Raw genomic sequence first — 13798 nt, forward strand, 5'->3', positions numbered from 1 at the left:
CATGAAATTAAGTTGAAATAAAATGAAATTACCCAGGTCGAAATTTCCACTACCTTGGGTGTACTTTTTCTATCCTACACGACTGCATGTGATGCATTCTTATAGTCCACATATTTCGAAATCACCATTGAATATTATTTCCAAATATGTTAAACGTTGCTTATGACCAGCAGTGATTTGATTGGTTATCTGGTGAAAAACAGTTTCGCGGGGTGTATTGGCTGATACTATACTACGTTTTGGCTGAGTTTTATCAATAACTATATCACATAAATATTTATGCTCAGTATACACACATGCAACATGGGACCTTCATCTTTATTGGAACGATAATTCCATAATTATCCTCAGTAAGTGTATTGTGTAAAATGCGCCGAGGGTGTACCAGAAAAAGAAAACAAAAAGAAAGAAGAGAAATACTTCCGTTTGTTGGAGTGAGACAAGGAGAACTTTTACCACCTGTTCATTTTAATATTTTATGATCACTCTTATCTACAACTGGCGTCCAAACACGTTTGGGGCGGGACGTAGCCCAGTGGTAAAGCGCTCGCCTTATGCGCGGTCGGTCTAGGATCGATCCCCGTCAGTGGACCCATTGGGCTATTTCTTTTTTTCTAGCCAGTGGACAACGACTGGTATATCAAAAGCCGTGGTGTGTGCTATCCTGTCTGCGAGATAGTGCATATAAAAGACACCTTGCTACCAATGGAAAACAAATGTAGCGAGTTTCCTCTCTAAGACTACATATCAAAATTACCAAATGTTTGACATCCAATAGCCCATGATTAATAAATCAACGTGCCCTAGTGGTGTTGTGAAACAAAAGGTTTTTTTCAAACACGTTTTTTAAGGGAAGAAATCTCATCTATGTGGGATACCGCTCCTGTCTGATGGCAGTAAAATCTTGGGCTTACCCCTTCTTGGTTATTGCTGACTGAATTACAATTACTGACTAATTTCTGACATTTACCACGCCTCGAATTTGGCTATAAGAGGGCAAGGCCATTTAGCTTCGATCGATGAAGATTTGTTTTAAGGCATTACAGACAAAAAGCCGGGAAACACGGCAACCTTCAACAAGTGTATTAATATAAAACTACAACACCCATTCAAAATAAATAAGTGTGAACAGTTTCATTTGTGTTTTAATAAAACAACTTCTAGGAGTTGCGTTTATGCTAATTTTATGCTAATTTGGATGTAGCAGATGTTGGAATATTAAATGTAAATGTTATGTCTTTTTTCAGGATATCGTGGCTGACCCGAAGTTTTTCATCGATAAGGCGAGTGCAGATGACTTCGCCCAGGGCGAGATCGCCAACTGCTGGTTCGTCGCGGCTTGTGCTTGCATCGCCGAGGATTCCAGAATGTGGAAGAAGGTATTCTTTGAGTTTTTAAAACAGTATGCGTAGCCGCGGGATCACCTGCTAAGGTGAAAAATCGTACCCTTCCGGTGCATAACCTCTCCACAGACAAGACAAAGCTCCACCAATAGCGTATGCAATGGGAAGAAGAAGAAGAAGAAGAAGAAGAAGAAGAAGAAGAAGAAGAAGAAGAAGAAAAAATATGTTTATTTATAGGGGTTATGGAAGTGAATGCACCCTTGTGTTCCTACCTTTAGATGCCTTCCACTAAAATATAACAAAAACAAAATCATCCTTCATCATGTTCATGAACATCTTGTTCGTCAACATCATCATAATGTTAATCACCTTCATCATCAACGTCATCATGTTAATAATTTTCGTCATCAACATCATGTTTATCACCTTCATTATCAACGTCATCAACATCATCATAATCATGTTCATCATCTTTGTTATCAACGTCATCATCATCTTCTTCGTCATCAACAACGTCATCATCATCATGATGTTCATCATCTTCATCATCTTCATCATCATCACCAGTAGCAGAGGCAGCAGCATACATTATTATTACCTCTTTGTTTCTTTGTAGATCGTGCCCGACTACAAGTCTCAGGAATGGAGTCCGGATAACAAGTATGTTGGAATGTTTCACTTCAATTTCTGGAGGTGTGGGGTGTGGCACAGTGTTGTCATTGACGACTACCTCCCCACTAGACAGGGTCGACTCATCTTCCTCCACTCGAAATCCAGGAACGAGTTCTGGTCAGCGCTTCTCGAGAAAGCATACGCTAAGTAAGAGATAGCACTGACACCAGTTTTTTTGTTGACCAATCAGTTGATGATCAGACTCTAAGATGTGATGTTCTGTTTAATACTATATTTCTAACTTCAAATGCAGTTAATTTTCATAATTTATTCGCATGCTATATTGGAACACACATCTCAGTAATTTGGGATGTGTTTGCATGCAGGGGTTAACGGTTTGGGATTAGTTGTTACTGAGAGAGAGAGAGAGAGAGAGAGAGAGAGAGAGAGAGAGAGAGAGAGAGAGAGAGAGAGAGAGAGAGAGAGAGAGAGAGAGAGAGAGAGAGAGAGGGAGAGGTATAGTAGACGTATAAATCAGCAGTGAACGCAAAATTCGGATTACTTGTTCATTCATTCATTTATTCGTTCATTCATTCGTTCGTTCGTTCGTTCGTTCATTCATTCATTCATTCATTCATTCATTCATTCATTCATTCATTCATTCATTCATTTATTCTGCTAGATCAACTTAAATTTCAAGCATTGTCTTGGTCTCACGCCCCAGCTATGTACACTGTGTTCAGGCAGATTTTAAGGGTTGATAAGATGTCGGTATAGTAACCTTACCACACCATGTTCTAACGTTACCTAGTGGCAGTCAGATTTCGGATATACCAATGGTGTAACGACGTTTTCATCGATGTGGATTCATAAGACTGGTTTCATCTCTTTACTAACAACTCTGATGACTGTTTGTGTGTGTGTGTGTGTGTGTGTGTGTGTGTGTGTGTGTCTGTCTGTGTGTGTGTGTGTGTGTGTGTGTGTGTGTGTGTGTGTGTGTGTGTGTGTGTGTGTGTGTGTGTGTGTGTGTGTGTGTGCAGGTTGTTTGAAAGTCTCTGTGAAGAGGGAAGGCTCTAGCTTCTCTTTACTAACTGCTGTGATGACCGTTTGTGTGTGCAGGTTGTTTGAAAGTCTCTATCAGGAGGGAAAGCTCTTTTTGTCGTTACTAACAGCTCTGATGACTGTTTGTGTGTGCAGGGAAAGCTCTCGTTTCTCTTTACTAACTACTCTGATGACTTTGTGTGCAGGTTGTTAGGGAGTCTCTGTCAGAAGAGAAAGCTCTCGCTTCTCTTTACTAACTACTCTGATGACTGTTTGTGTGTGCAGGTTTTTAGGGAGTCTCTGTCAGGAGGGAAAGCTCTCGCTTCTCTTTACTAACTACTCTGATGACTGTGTGTGCAGGTTGTTAGGGAGTCTCTGTCAGGAGGGAAAGCTCTCGCTTCTCTTTACTAACTACTCTGATGATTGTGTGTGCAGGTTGTTAGGGAGTCTCTGTCAGGAGGGAAAGCTCTCGCTTCTCTTTACTAACTACTCTGATGACATTGTGTGTGCAGGTTGTTTGGGAGTCTCTGTCAGGAGGGAAAGCTCTCGCTTCTCTTTACTAACTACCCTGATGACTGTGTGTGCAGGTTGTTAGGGAGTCTCTGTCAGGAGGGAAAGCTCTCGCTTCTCTTTACTAACTACCCTGATGACTGTGTGTGCAGGTTGTTTGGGAGTCTCTGTCAGGAGGGAAAGCTCTCGCTTCTCTTTACTAACTGGTCTGATGACTGTGTGTGCAGGTTGTTTGGGAGTCTCTGTCAGACGGGAAAGCTCTCGCTTCTCTTTACTAACTGGTCTAATGACTTTGTGTGTGCAGGTTGTTTGGAAGCTACGAGGCGCTGTCAGGAGGGAAGGCTCGAGATGCGATGGTCGACATGACAGGCGGAGTGGGCGAGAGTCTGGAGATCTCTAACTTCAGGTCGGAGGACGAGCGGATGAGGCTGTTCACCATCCTCCACAAGGCCATGGACTACAAGTCATTGATGAGCTCGTCCATAATGGTAAGTCGTCCAGAGACTACCCGAAACGTAAGTGGTGTCAGTCACGAAACGTTGCATCCTTTTTCTAGGTTTAGAGACTTCTAGAGACTACTCGAAACGTAAAACGAGTGTTAGTCACGAAACATGTTGGATCTTTTTTTTAGGTCTAGAAACTTCTAGAGACTACTCGAAACATAAAATGAATATCAGTCACGAAACATGTTGCATCTGTTTTAAAGCGATGGACTGCAAACTGGTGATTAGCTTGTCTATAATGGTGAGTCTACCAGAGACTTATCCGAAACGTAAAACAAGTGTCAGTCACAGAACATGTTGTATTCTATACAAGGTGATACTTCAAACTGGTGATTAGCTTGTCTGTAAATCTTGCAGAGCTTACCCGAAACGTACATTAGTTCCTCCCAGTACGAGTTTTAGTCACGAGACATGTTACATCCTTTATAAGGCCATGGACTGCAAATTGTTGGTGAGCTAGTCCATAATGATGAAAGTTGTAAACGACTTGTGTTAACCCCTCACGTAAGTGTCCATGTAATAATGGATTACAGATTGTTGATAAGCTCACCCACAGATTTAACTCTTCTACAGACTAAGCTTTCATGCAAGAGTTCGTGTCCATGAGATATCATTCAGCGTCCTCTAATGCTGTCTGGCTATCAGATATATAATGATGATGACATGATTATGGCGATGATTTATCTTTGCGCTTATATCTAACCATGCCAGAGATGACATTTAACCTTTGTAAGCATCTTAGCTACTCCTATTTTTGGGGTGGGTTTTTTTGTGGGTTTCTTGCAAATATTTTATAGAAATGAGTTATAATGGCGACGACTAGGGTCTTTTTTATTGTGCTGATAGCAATTACCAATTACAAATTGTTAGTGGCTGAACAAAGAAGATACTGCTAGTCTCAGACTGTCAACTACCTGCAGAATGTTGGCCAACTCAGCAGTTGCGTTGTAATTTCCTCAACTTTCCGACTTACGACGGGTGCGCACGGATTAACAACTGATGGGTTATACAACGATACTCGAGTTGTGAAAGCGCTTAGTAACTGGACAATCGTAGAAGTCGTGATAGCAGAACATTGGCCAACTTTCTGCTAGCAGTTGATTCTAGTTATGTTTGTCTGTTGGCAATATTGCATATATTACAGGCCCGTAGAAACGATATCGTGTGTGTGTGTGTGTGTGTGTGTGTGTACGTATGCGTGCGTGTGCGTGTACGTGTGTGTCACTAGTCTAGTGCAGGGTGTCGCAGTCTTTAGTGGGAGGGGGTCACAAGCCAGATATTTTATCTTTATGTACAGTGGTATAAAACACGTACATTGTCGTCGAATGCGGAACGGGGGAGGGTAGGGGAGGGTCATGTATTAAGTGATGTAACATGCTCTATGACGATGATTACTGTCACGGTTAATTCACTAGGCCAGATCTGCAGCAGACATGGAGGCCAAACTGAGTTGCGGCTTGGTGAAAGGACACGCCTACAGCGTGACAGACGTCAAGAAAATCCCGCTCAAGGGCACGTGCACCAGTCTGTTCAACTTCTTGAACAGAGACAAAATCCTCATGATACGGCTGAGGAATCCGTGGGGAGGTATGGAGTGGCGGGGGCCGTGGAGTGACGGGTAAGCGTGGCCGGAATCATTCGGAATCGTTCGGAATTCCTCGGTCGAAGCTGTGAAATGTAACTCTAGTGAATGGAAGGAAGGAAATGTTTTATTTAACGACGTACTCAACACTTTTTTTTTAACGGTTATATGGCATCAGACATATGGTCTGTACACAGAGAGACTTTATTACTGATACAAGGCGCGGATTCACGCGGGGGCCCCCGGCCCCCTATTTTTGGTCAAACAAGATATATATTACAGAATACACAAAAAATGCAAACTTATCTCGTCCACCTGTCAAGGACCTTTAAATTCTATTTTTTATAAACAACGTGTTTTGGGGCCCCTATATTAAACAATAGTGAAAACCGCGCTTGGGTACGGTCTTTAAGTTAAATAAGTAAGCCACGCATGAACATGGGCAAACTATAAGATCGTTTTATTATTGTGGGCAATGGTAACTTATATTAAGTCATGGATATATTAAAAGAATAAAAAATAAAAATTTTTTATTCGAACTGAAATTGTACTTTCATGTCTGTTTTCCAAGAGTTAGTTTATTTTGTTTCACTACACTACTAGAGCACATTGATTTATTAATCATCGGCTCTTTGATAATTTTGACATATAGTCTTGGAGAGGAAACCCGCTATATTTTACATTAATAGCTAGGGATATTTTATGTGCACCACCCCAGAGACAGGATAGCACATACAATGGAATTTGATATACCTGTCGTTGTGCACTGGCTGGAACGAGAAATAGCTCAGTAGGTCCACCAACGGGATCGATCCCAGACCGACCTCGCTACAGGCGAGCGCTTTACCAGTGGGCTACGTCCTGTCCATTGTTTTCTAACAGAGCAAGCTGTGGAAGGGCGGCACACTTCTGAGGGACAGTTTGAAGAATCGACCGATTTATAATTTGTAGAATCTACTGAGGAATTGCGAAATATTCACATTTTGTTATTAAATCAGTTTAATATCCATGTGTTGATTGGTGAATTTTATACTTTATACTTTAAAGGGACATTCCTGAGTTTACTGCAGTATTTAAGATGTTATCGACTAACAGAGACTTTTTAACGATTTGTAATTACATATAAAATAAAAAAAATTCTGCATAAAATATTAGTGGCTGTATATTAAACGTGTTTCTGATCGTTTTAATATTTGTACTAGGTTAAATTTCATCTTATTTCCTAAAATATAGTTTTTTCGTATGTACGAAATTATTTGAAGACAGAATCCAGTTTGGACTTCTTACAAATATCAAGACGACCAGAAACACATTGAATATACAGACACTGATACTCTAAACAAGAAAATATATTTAATATGTAAGTTTAATCGTAGAAATATTTTATTAGTCGAAAACATCTTACAATGCAGCAAACTTAGGAATGTCACTTTAATAAATTGACAGTAAAAAGGTATTATTATTATTATTATTATTATTATTATTATTATTATATTATTATTACTACTACTACAAATACTACTACTATTATTACTACTCCTACTACTACTGTATTATTATTATTATTATTATTATTATTATATTATTATTATTATTATTATTATTATTATAATATTATTATTACTACTACTACAAATACTACTACTATTATTACTACTCCTACTACTACTGTATTATTATTATATTATTATTATTATTATTATTATTATTTTTTTTTTTTTTTTTTAAATTATTGTAGCTCTATTGAATGGAAGAAAGTGAGCGAAAAAGAAAAGAAAGATCTTGGTCTGACATTTGACGACAATGGAGAATTTTGGTAAGTAAATGTTAACACTACGAGTTCCCTTTCAATCTAGAGTCTCATTAACACCACAGGTTAAAACAAGATGTAATATGGACAACAAACCCGTAATACGTGATCAGGGCCGTATCTCTGCACAATACAGTCGAATGGGCATTTGGTAAAATAGTGGTCGATTCCATGAATCTCTATCTAGTGCCTCGTTTATAAGAGGACAGCCACTCCCGAGGACCTTTACTGGAGATTTAATCCCTCTTACACCTCCACAAAGAGGACTATTACTCTCAGAGTATTGTTACTAAATCAAAACTAGCACCAGACAGAGCTCATTAAATAAATACAGCTATGATGACATGCACTCATGAATCAGTGTGATAACTGTGATAATATCAAGTGTTCATGAAAGATGAGCATATCCTGCCCCACCGGCGGCACCCGTTATACAGCTTAGTTTGGAGACCAGTCTCGCGTTGAATCTCTATGCATCGATTGAGGTATGATACTGTTTCAATACCTTCAGATGTTTCTTTTATTTCTAACTTTTGTGGGTAAATCAATGGAAGGTAATCCGCAATCCTGCTATTATTGAATGATATAAGATCATCAATACCATGGAAAGTAAAGTTAAATGGTTTTAGTCAGATTCCTTTGTTTTGTTTTAAATCAGCTTCCAACATCAGAGCATATACCCACCCTAATTAATGACATGCACTCGCCCATTGAAGAGGATCCTACAACATACAGGGTGGACTTAAGTCTTGGTTCGACTGTATCTCATTAAATACATAAGCGTACGAGACAGGGGGCAGGGGGACAACCCCCTCCCTAGTGCTGAATCAAAACCTCAAATTCAAGCAAAAATTATAGAGATATTCGGGCAAAATGTGCTTTTCACCATTTATTTCCATCATACTACCCTCAAAATTAGTTGTAATCCATGTAAAAATACGTAGTTATTCGCAACCCTATACAGCTGTTTGATAGTAATGCTAATATGAATAAATGTTGGTATCCAGATTCGGGCATTTTCGTTTAATTTGGGCAAAACCCAGCCTGGGCTCCCTACACACATGGGAGCCCGTACGTCTATGATTAAAGATGTCTAAATACGCCATTTGTAACAGGAAGTCTTGAGAATTTGTTGTTGATAACTTTTAATTTAGTCAAGATGTACGATATCACTTTAGGATTATTGTCGATAACTTTATTTTAGTGTTTTTCAGGATGTCATTTGACGATTAATAATAATACAATTATTATTGTCAATAACCTTATTTGAGTAGAGATATATTTCAATGCTCTTTGTTTCCACAGGATGTCGTTTGACGATTAATAATAATACAATTATTATTGTCAATAACCTTATTTGAGTAGAGATATATTTCAATGCTCTTTGTTTCCACAGGATGTCGTTTGACGATTAATAATAATACAATTATTATTGTCAATAACCTTATTTGAGTAGAGATATATTTCAATGCTCTTTGTTTCCACAGGATGTCGTTTGACGATTAATAATAATACAATTATTATTGTCAATAACCTTATTTGAGTAGAGATATATTTCAATGCTCTTTGTTTCCACAGGATGTCGTTTGACGATTAATAATAATACAATTATTATTGTCAATAACCTTATTTCAGTAGAGATATATTTCAATGCTCTTTGTTTCCACAGGATGTCGTTTGACGATTAATAATAATACAATTATTATTGTCAATAACCTTATTTCAGTAGAGATATATTTCAATGCTCTTTGTTTCCACAGGATGTCGTTCGACGACTACTGCCGCTACTTCACCAACATCGACATCTGCCACATCATCAACACGTCGCTGTTGTCGCTGAAGAAGACGTGGAAGGAGGTGGTAATCGAGAACGAGTGGCGACGTCCCCAGCGCGCGGGCGGGTGTGGAAACCACCGCACCTTCCTCAACAACCCTCAGGTTACTATTATAACAAACCTCTTATTATGACACTGCTACATGAGTGGCGATGTCCCCAGCGTGCAGGCGGGTGTGGAAACCACCGCACTTCCTCAACAACCCTCAGGTTACTATAGAAACAAACATCTTATTATGACACTGCTACATGAGTGGCGACGTCCCCAGCGCGCGGGCGGATGTGGAAAGCACCGCACCTTCCTCAACAACCCTCAGGTTACTATAGAAACAAACCATTGTCTTATGACAGTCATTCATGAGTAGCGGGTGTGGAAACCACCGCACCTTCCTCAACAACCCTCAGGTTACTATAGAAACAAACCATTGTCTTATGACAGTCATTCATGAGTAGCGGGTGTGGAAACCTAGCGGGTGTATAAGCAAACCTAGTGTTTAAACACTACGACGTATTGTTCACTATTAAGGCCGTTTTTGATAATTTAAATTAAAAGTACTTACATTATATTATTTTAATATTAATTTTCATACACCAGAAGTGGTGCTGGTCATCCGGGTTTTCACAATACCCCAAAATGCAGTTTTCATAATTCTAAAATCGCACGTTCATCGGAGAAGTAATGGTTTACGAGACAGGCTTTAGTTGTTTCTTTTTAGACGGTATTTCCCTGTTTAAACATCACATACTTTAGCATCTCTCTGTTATAACCTTACCCAACTGCGTAAACATTTTACAAAGAGGATCAGTGCATCGTTTCCGTTGTTTATAATCTGAACGACAAAGTAACACTTTCAAAATCAAATGTTTGGACAATGCAGGGTTCCAAAAGACATTTTGATAAGGGCCTGACTACTCCTATGAACAACTGACAAATAATTTACCCATAGGAGGACTGCCAGTACGTAGAAAATGCTCTTTATAATTTATAGGAGGATGCCAGTACATAGGAAATACTCTTTCTACTTTATCTACAGTAAAAAGAAAAAGGGAACTCCCCATTTAAAAGTTCTGGTCCATATTGCACATATGTGCTATACAAAATAAATTTATTACACAGTTTCAAAATGTCTTTATCACTATAGTAAGATTGAATAGGTATGTAATAAAAAATGTTTTTTTAGTTTTCATGTTGCTGAATCATACAGTATCACCTGGAAATACTGTCATCTTTGAGGTTAATTGATTAGGTATAGAATATAATAGAATAGATGTTTAACGACATCCCAGCACGAACGGAGTTTTACTTAACTAAGATTTTGAAATGTTGTACCCTTACATAGCTATTAGTTGACAAGCTGCCCGTGTGTAAATTTGGGAACATTGGAAAACCAGGGGACGAGATTTAGCTAGCTCAGTCGGTTGAGTGCTCGCCTGAGGTACTTGTGTTGCAGGATCGAACCATCTCGGTGGATCCATTCAACTGATTGGATTTTTTCTCGTTCCAACTAGTGCACCACAGTTAGTCAAAGGCCGTGGTATGTGCTTTCCAGTCTGTGGGAAAATGCATATAAAAGATCCTTTACTAATGGAAAAACAAAATGTAGCGGGTTTCCCCTGTTTGACATCCAATAGCCAATGATTAATATGCTCTAGTGGCGTCGTTAAACAAAACAAGCAACCTTCTAGTGGCGTCGTTAACAAAACAAACCTTTTGGCATATATAGGCACGACGGAAGCAAGTAAACATTGGGGATTGGAGGGCTGACTGAGATGGAGGGCGCAAAGTTTCTAGGGGGTTCGGGGGTATGCTCCCCCGTAAAATTTTGAAAAACTAGATGTCCTGAAATGCAATTTCCTGCATTCTACAAGTAAAATTCATCTCTGCCTTAAGATTTACTACAGACCACAATTATTTACGCTGTATGTTTCTATATAGCGTTAGTGGCTACAGCATTGTTATTAATATCAGAAGGCCCGTGTATATTTTATTATGCAAATTTATGTTTTCAGTATCTGTTCAAGTTGTCTGAAGACGAAGAAGAGGTCCTGCTTTCCGTTGAGCAGGAGGACCGGCGTTCTGTCGGCATCAGGGACAACAACTACGTCATTGGCGTCACCATCATGAAAGTATGAGTTGTGTCCCTTACTAACGTCTGCGGCAGTTTGAAGGAAGGAAGGAAATGTTTTATTTAACGACGCACTCAACACATTTTATTTACGGTTATATGGCGTCAGACATATGGTTAAGGACCTCACAGATATAGAGAGAGGAAACCCGCTGTCGCCACTTCATGGGCTATGCTTTTCGATTAGCAGCAAGGGATCTTTTATAGGCACCATCCCACAGACAGAGTAGTACATACCACAGCCTTTGATATACCACTCGTAGTGCACTTGCTGGAACGAGAAATAGCCCACCGACGGGTATCGATCCCAAACCGACTGCTCATCGAGCGAGCGCTTTACCACAGGGCTAGGTCCCGTCCCCACGGCCGTTTGGTGGCCGTTTGCATCAAAAGGGAATCAAAGAATTGACGTAACATATGACCAGCCTCGTTGGTGTCGTGGACACAAGGCTGGTAGGTACTGGGTTCACATCCCGGTACCGGCTCTCACCCAGAGCGAGTTGGTGTCGTGGACATAAGGCTGGTAGGTACTGGGTTCACATCCCGGTACCGGCTCTCACCCAGGGCGAGTTGGTGTCGTGGACATAAGGCTGGTAGGTACTGGGTTCACATCCCGGTACCGGCTCTCACCCAGGGCGAGTTGGTGTCGTGGACATAAGGCTGGTAGGTACTGGGTTCACATCCCGGTATCGGCTCTCACCCAGGGCGAGTTGGTGTCGTGGACATAAGGCTGGTAGGTACTGGGTTCACATCCCGGTACCGGCTCTCACCCAGAGCGAGTTGGTGTCGTGGACATAAGGCTGGTAGGTACTGGGTTCACATCCCGGTACCGGCTCTCACCCAGGGCGAGTTGGTGTCGTGGACATAAGGCTGGTAGGTACTGGGTTCACATCCCGGTATCGGCTCTCACCCAGGGCGAGTTGGTGTCGTGGACATAAGGCTGGTAGGTACTGGGTTCACATCCCGGCACCGGCTCTCACCCAGAGCGAGTTGGTGTCGTGGACATAAGGCTGGTAGGTACTGGGTTCACATCCCGGCACCGGCTCTCACCCAGAGCGAGTTGGTGTCGTGGACATAAGGCTGGTAGGTACTGGGTTCACATCCCGGTACCGGCTCTGACCCAGAGCGAGTTTTAACGACTCAATGGGTAGGTTTAAGACTACTGCACTCTCTGGTCTCTCACTAACAACTAAGAACTAACCCACTGTCCTGGACCAGATAGCTAACATGTGTGCCCAGGACAGCGTGCTTGAACCTTAATTGGATATAAGCATGAAAAGAAGTTGAAATGAAAAACATATAAATGTTAAAACTTATATTAAAACATATTTTTCATACTTGGGACAGACATGCACGAAACTCTAGTGATATATGAGCATGTTAAAAATATTGGACTTCTTAAGAGATTACCATCAAATTATATAGATTAAGTCTCATTTTTAATACAGGGGTGAAGCCAAAATGCTAGAACAGCCAGGTAATCGATAATGCAGTACAAAGAGATTTTACCTTTGCTGTTTCATCAGTTGTCGTCATTCCTGTATCAAAACATAAGATTTGGCGCAATTTGATGCTAATTTGTAAACACTTTTTTTTTTTGCAACGATTTTATTTTCTTCAAGAAAAGTTATTTGAGTTTAAAACTTAATAATATGTTTTTATATGAATTTTAACTTTATTCATTATGGAGTTATAAGCCAATTCATTGGTTCCCTTTTGACGCAAACGGACTGCAGTAGGCATGGCTATTTTGGAATCGCAATATATTGCAATATGGGTTCCATTCACCACAATAAACATAATAATATATTATTTAAAGCGACATTAACCGATTTTAAGGAAGGCTTATTACAACATAAAGAAAATATGCCTACATGATATAAGTTGAAATTGTGACATTGGATAAAAACCTGACTGATCTATCAAAAACGAATTATCCGTGACCCACTGACACTCGAGCAAATGATTTATCACTGAGCCAACTTCAATAAAAAAAATTATATTTATTATTTTAAAATTATTTTTATTACTCTTTATTATTATTTTTTTTTTAAATATTATTTTCTATATCATCATCATCATCATCATTTCTATTATTATTATTATCATTATTATTTCTATTATTGTTGTTATTATTAACATTATTATTATTATTATTATTATTATTGGTATTATTATTATCATGTTATTATTATTATTATTATTATTATTATTTCAGACAGACCTAAACCGGAAATGCCGAATGCACGACAAACAGGAACGGGTGCACGCGGGGCCGTTTGTCCAGTCTAGGAGCGTGTTCGCACGGGTTACCCTGCCAAAAGGAATCTACTGCTTCATCCCGTCAACCTTTGACCCCGGCCAAGAAGGTCGTTTCATAATGCGGTTCTATTCGGCAAACGTCGTTTCGTACAAGTAAGTACCGTGATCTTATTTA

At 39.7% G+C, this 13798-nt stretch overlaps 1 protein-coding gene across 2 annotated transcripts in view; it reads left to right on the forward strand.

The window, feature by feature from the left end:
* LOC121375896 (calpain-5-like) overlaps positions 1-13798 on the forward strand; it is a 46735-nt gene that overhangs the window by 18819 nt on the left and 14118 nt on the right. For both annotated transcript variants that reach the window (XM_041503591.1, XM_041503600.1), the window contains 8 exons: positions 1248-1379; positions 1960-2162; positions 3811-3994; positions 5425-5627; positions 7330-7407; positions 9162-9339; positions 11246-11362; positions 13580-13776. In XM_041503591.1, the coding sequence (XP_041359525.1) occupies positions 1248-1379; positions 1960-2162; positions 3811-3994; positions 5425-5627; positions 7330-7407; positions 9162-9339; positions 11246-11362; positions 13580-13776 (1292 nt within the window). The remainder of the gene's footprint in view (positions 1-1247; positions 1380-1959; positions 2163-3810; positions 3995-5424; positions 5628-7329; positions 7408-9161; positions 9340-11245; positions 11363-13579; positions 13777-13798) is intronic.

The sequence above is a fragment of the Gigantopelta aegis genome, chromosome 1 (assembly GCF_016097555.1).
Source record: "Gigantopelta aegis isolate Gae_Host chromosome 1, Gae_host_genome, whole genome shotgun sequence".
Classification (NCBI taxonomy): domain Eukaryota; kingdom Metazoa; phylum Mollusca; class Gastropoda; order Neomphalida; family Peltospiridae; genus Gigantopelta; species Gigantopelta aegis.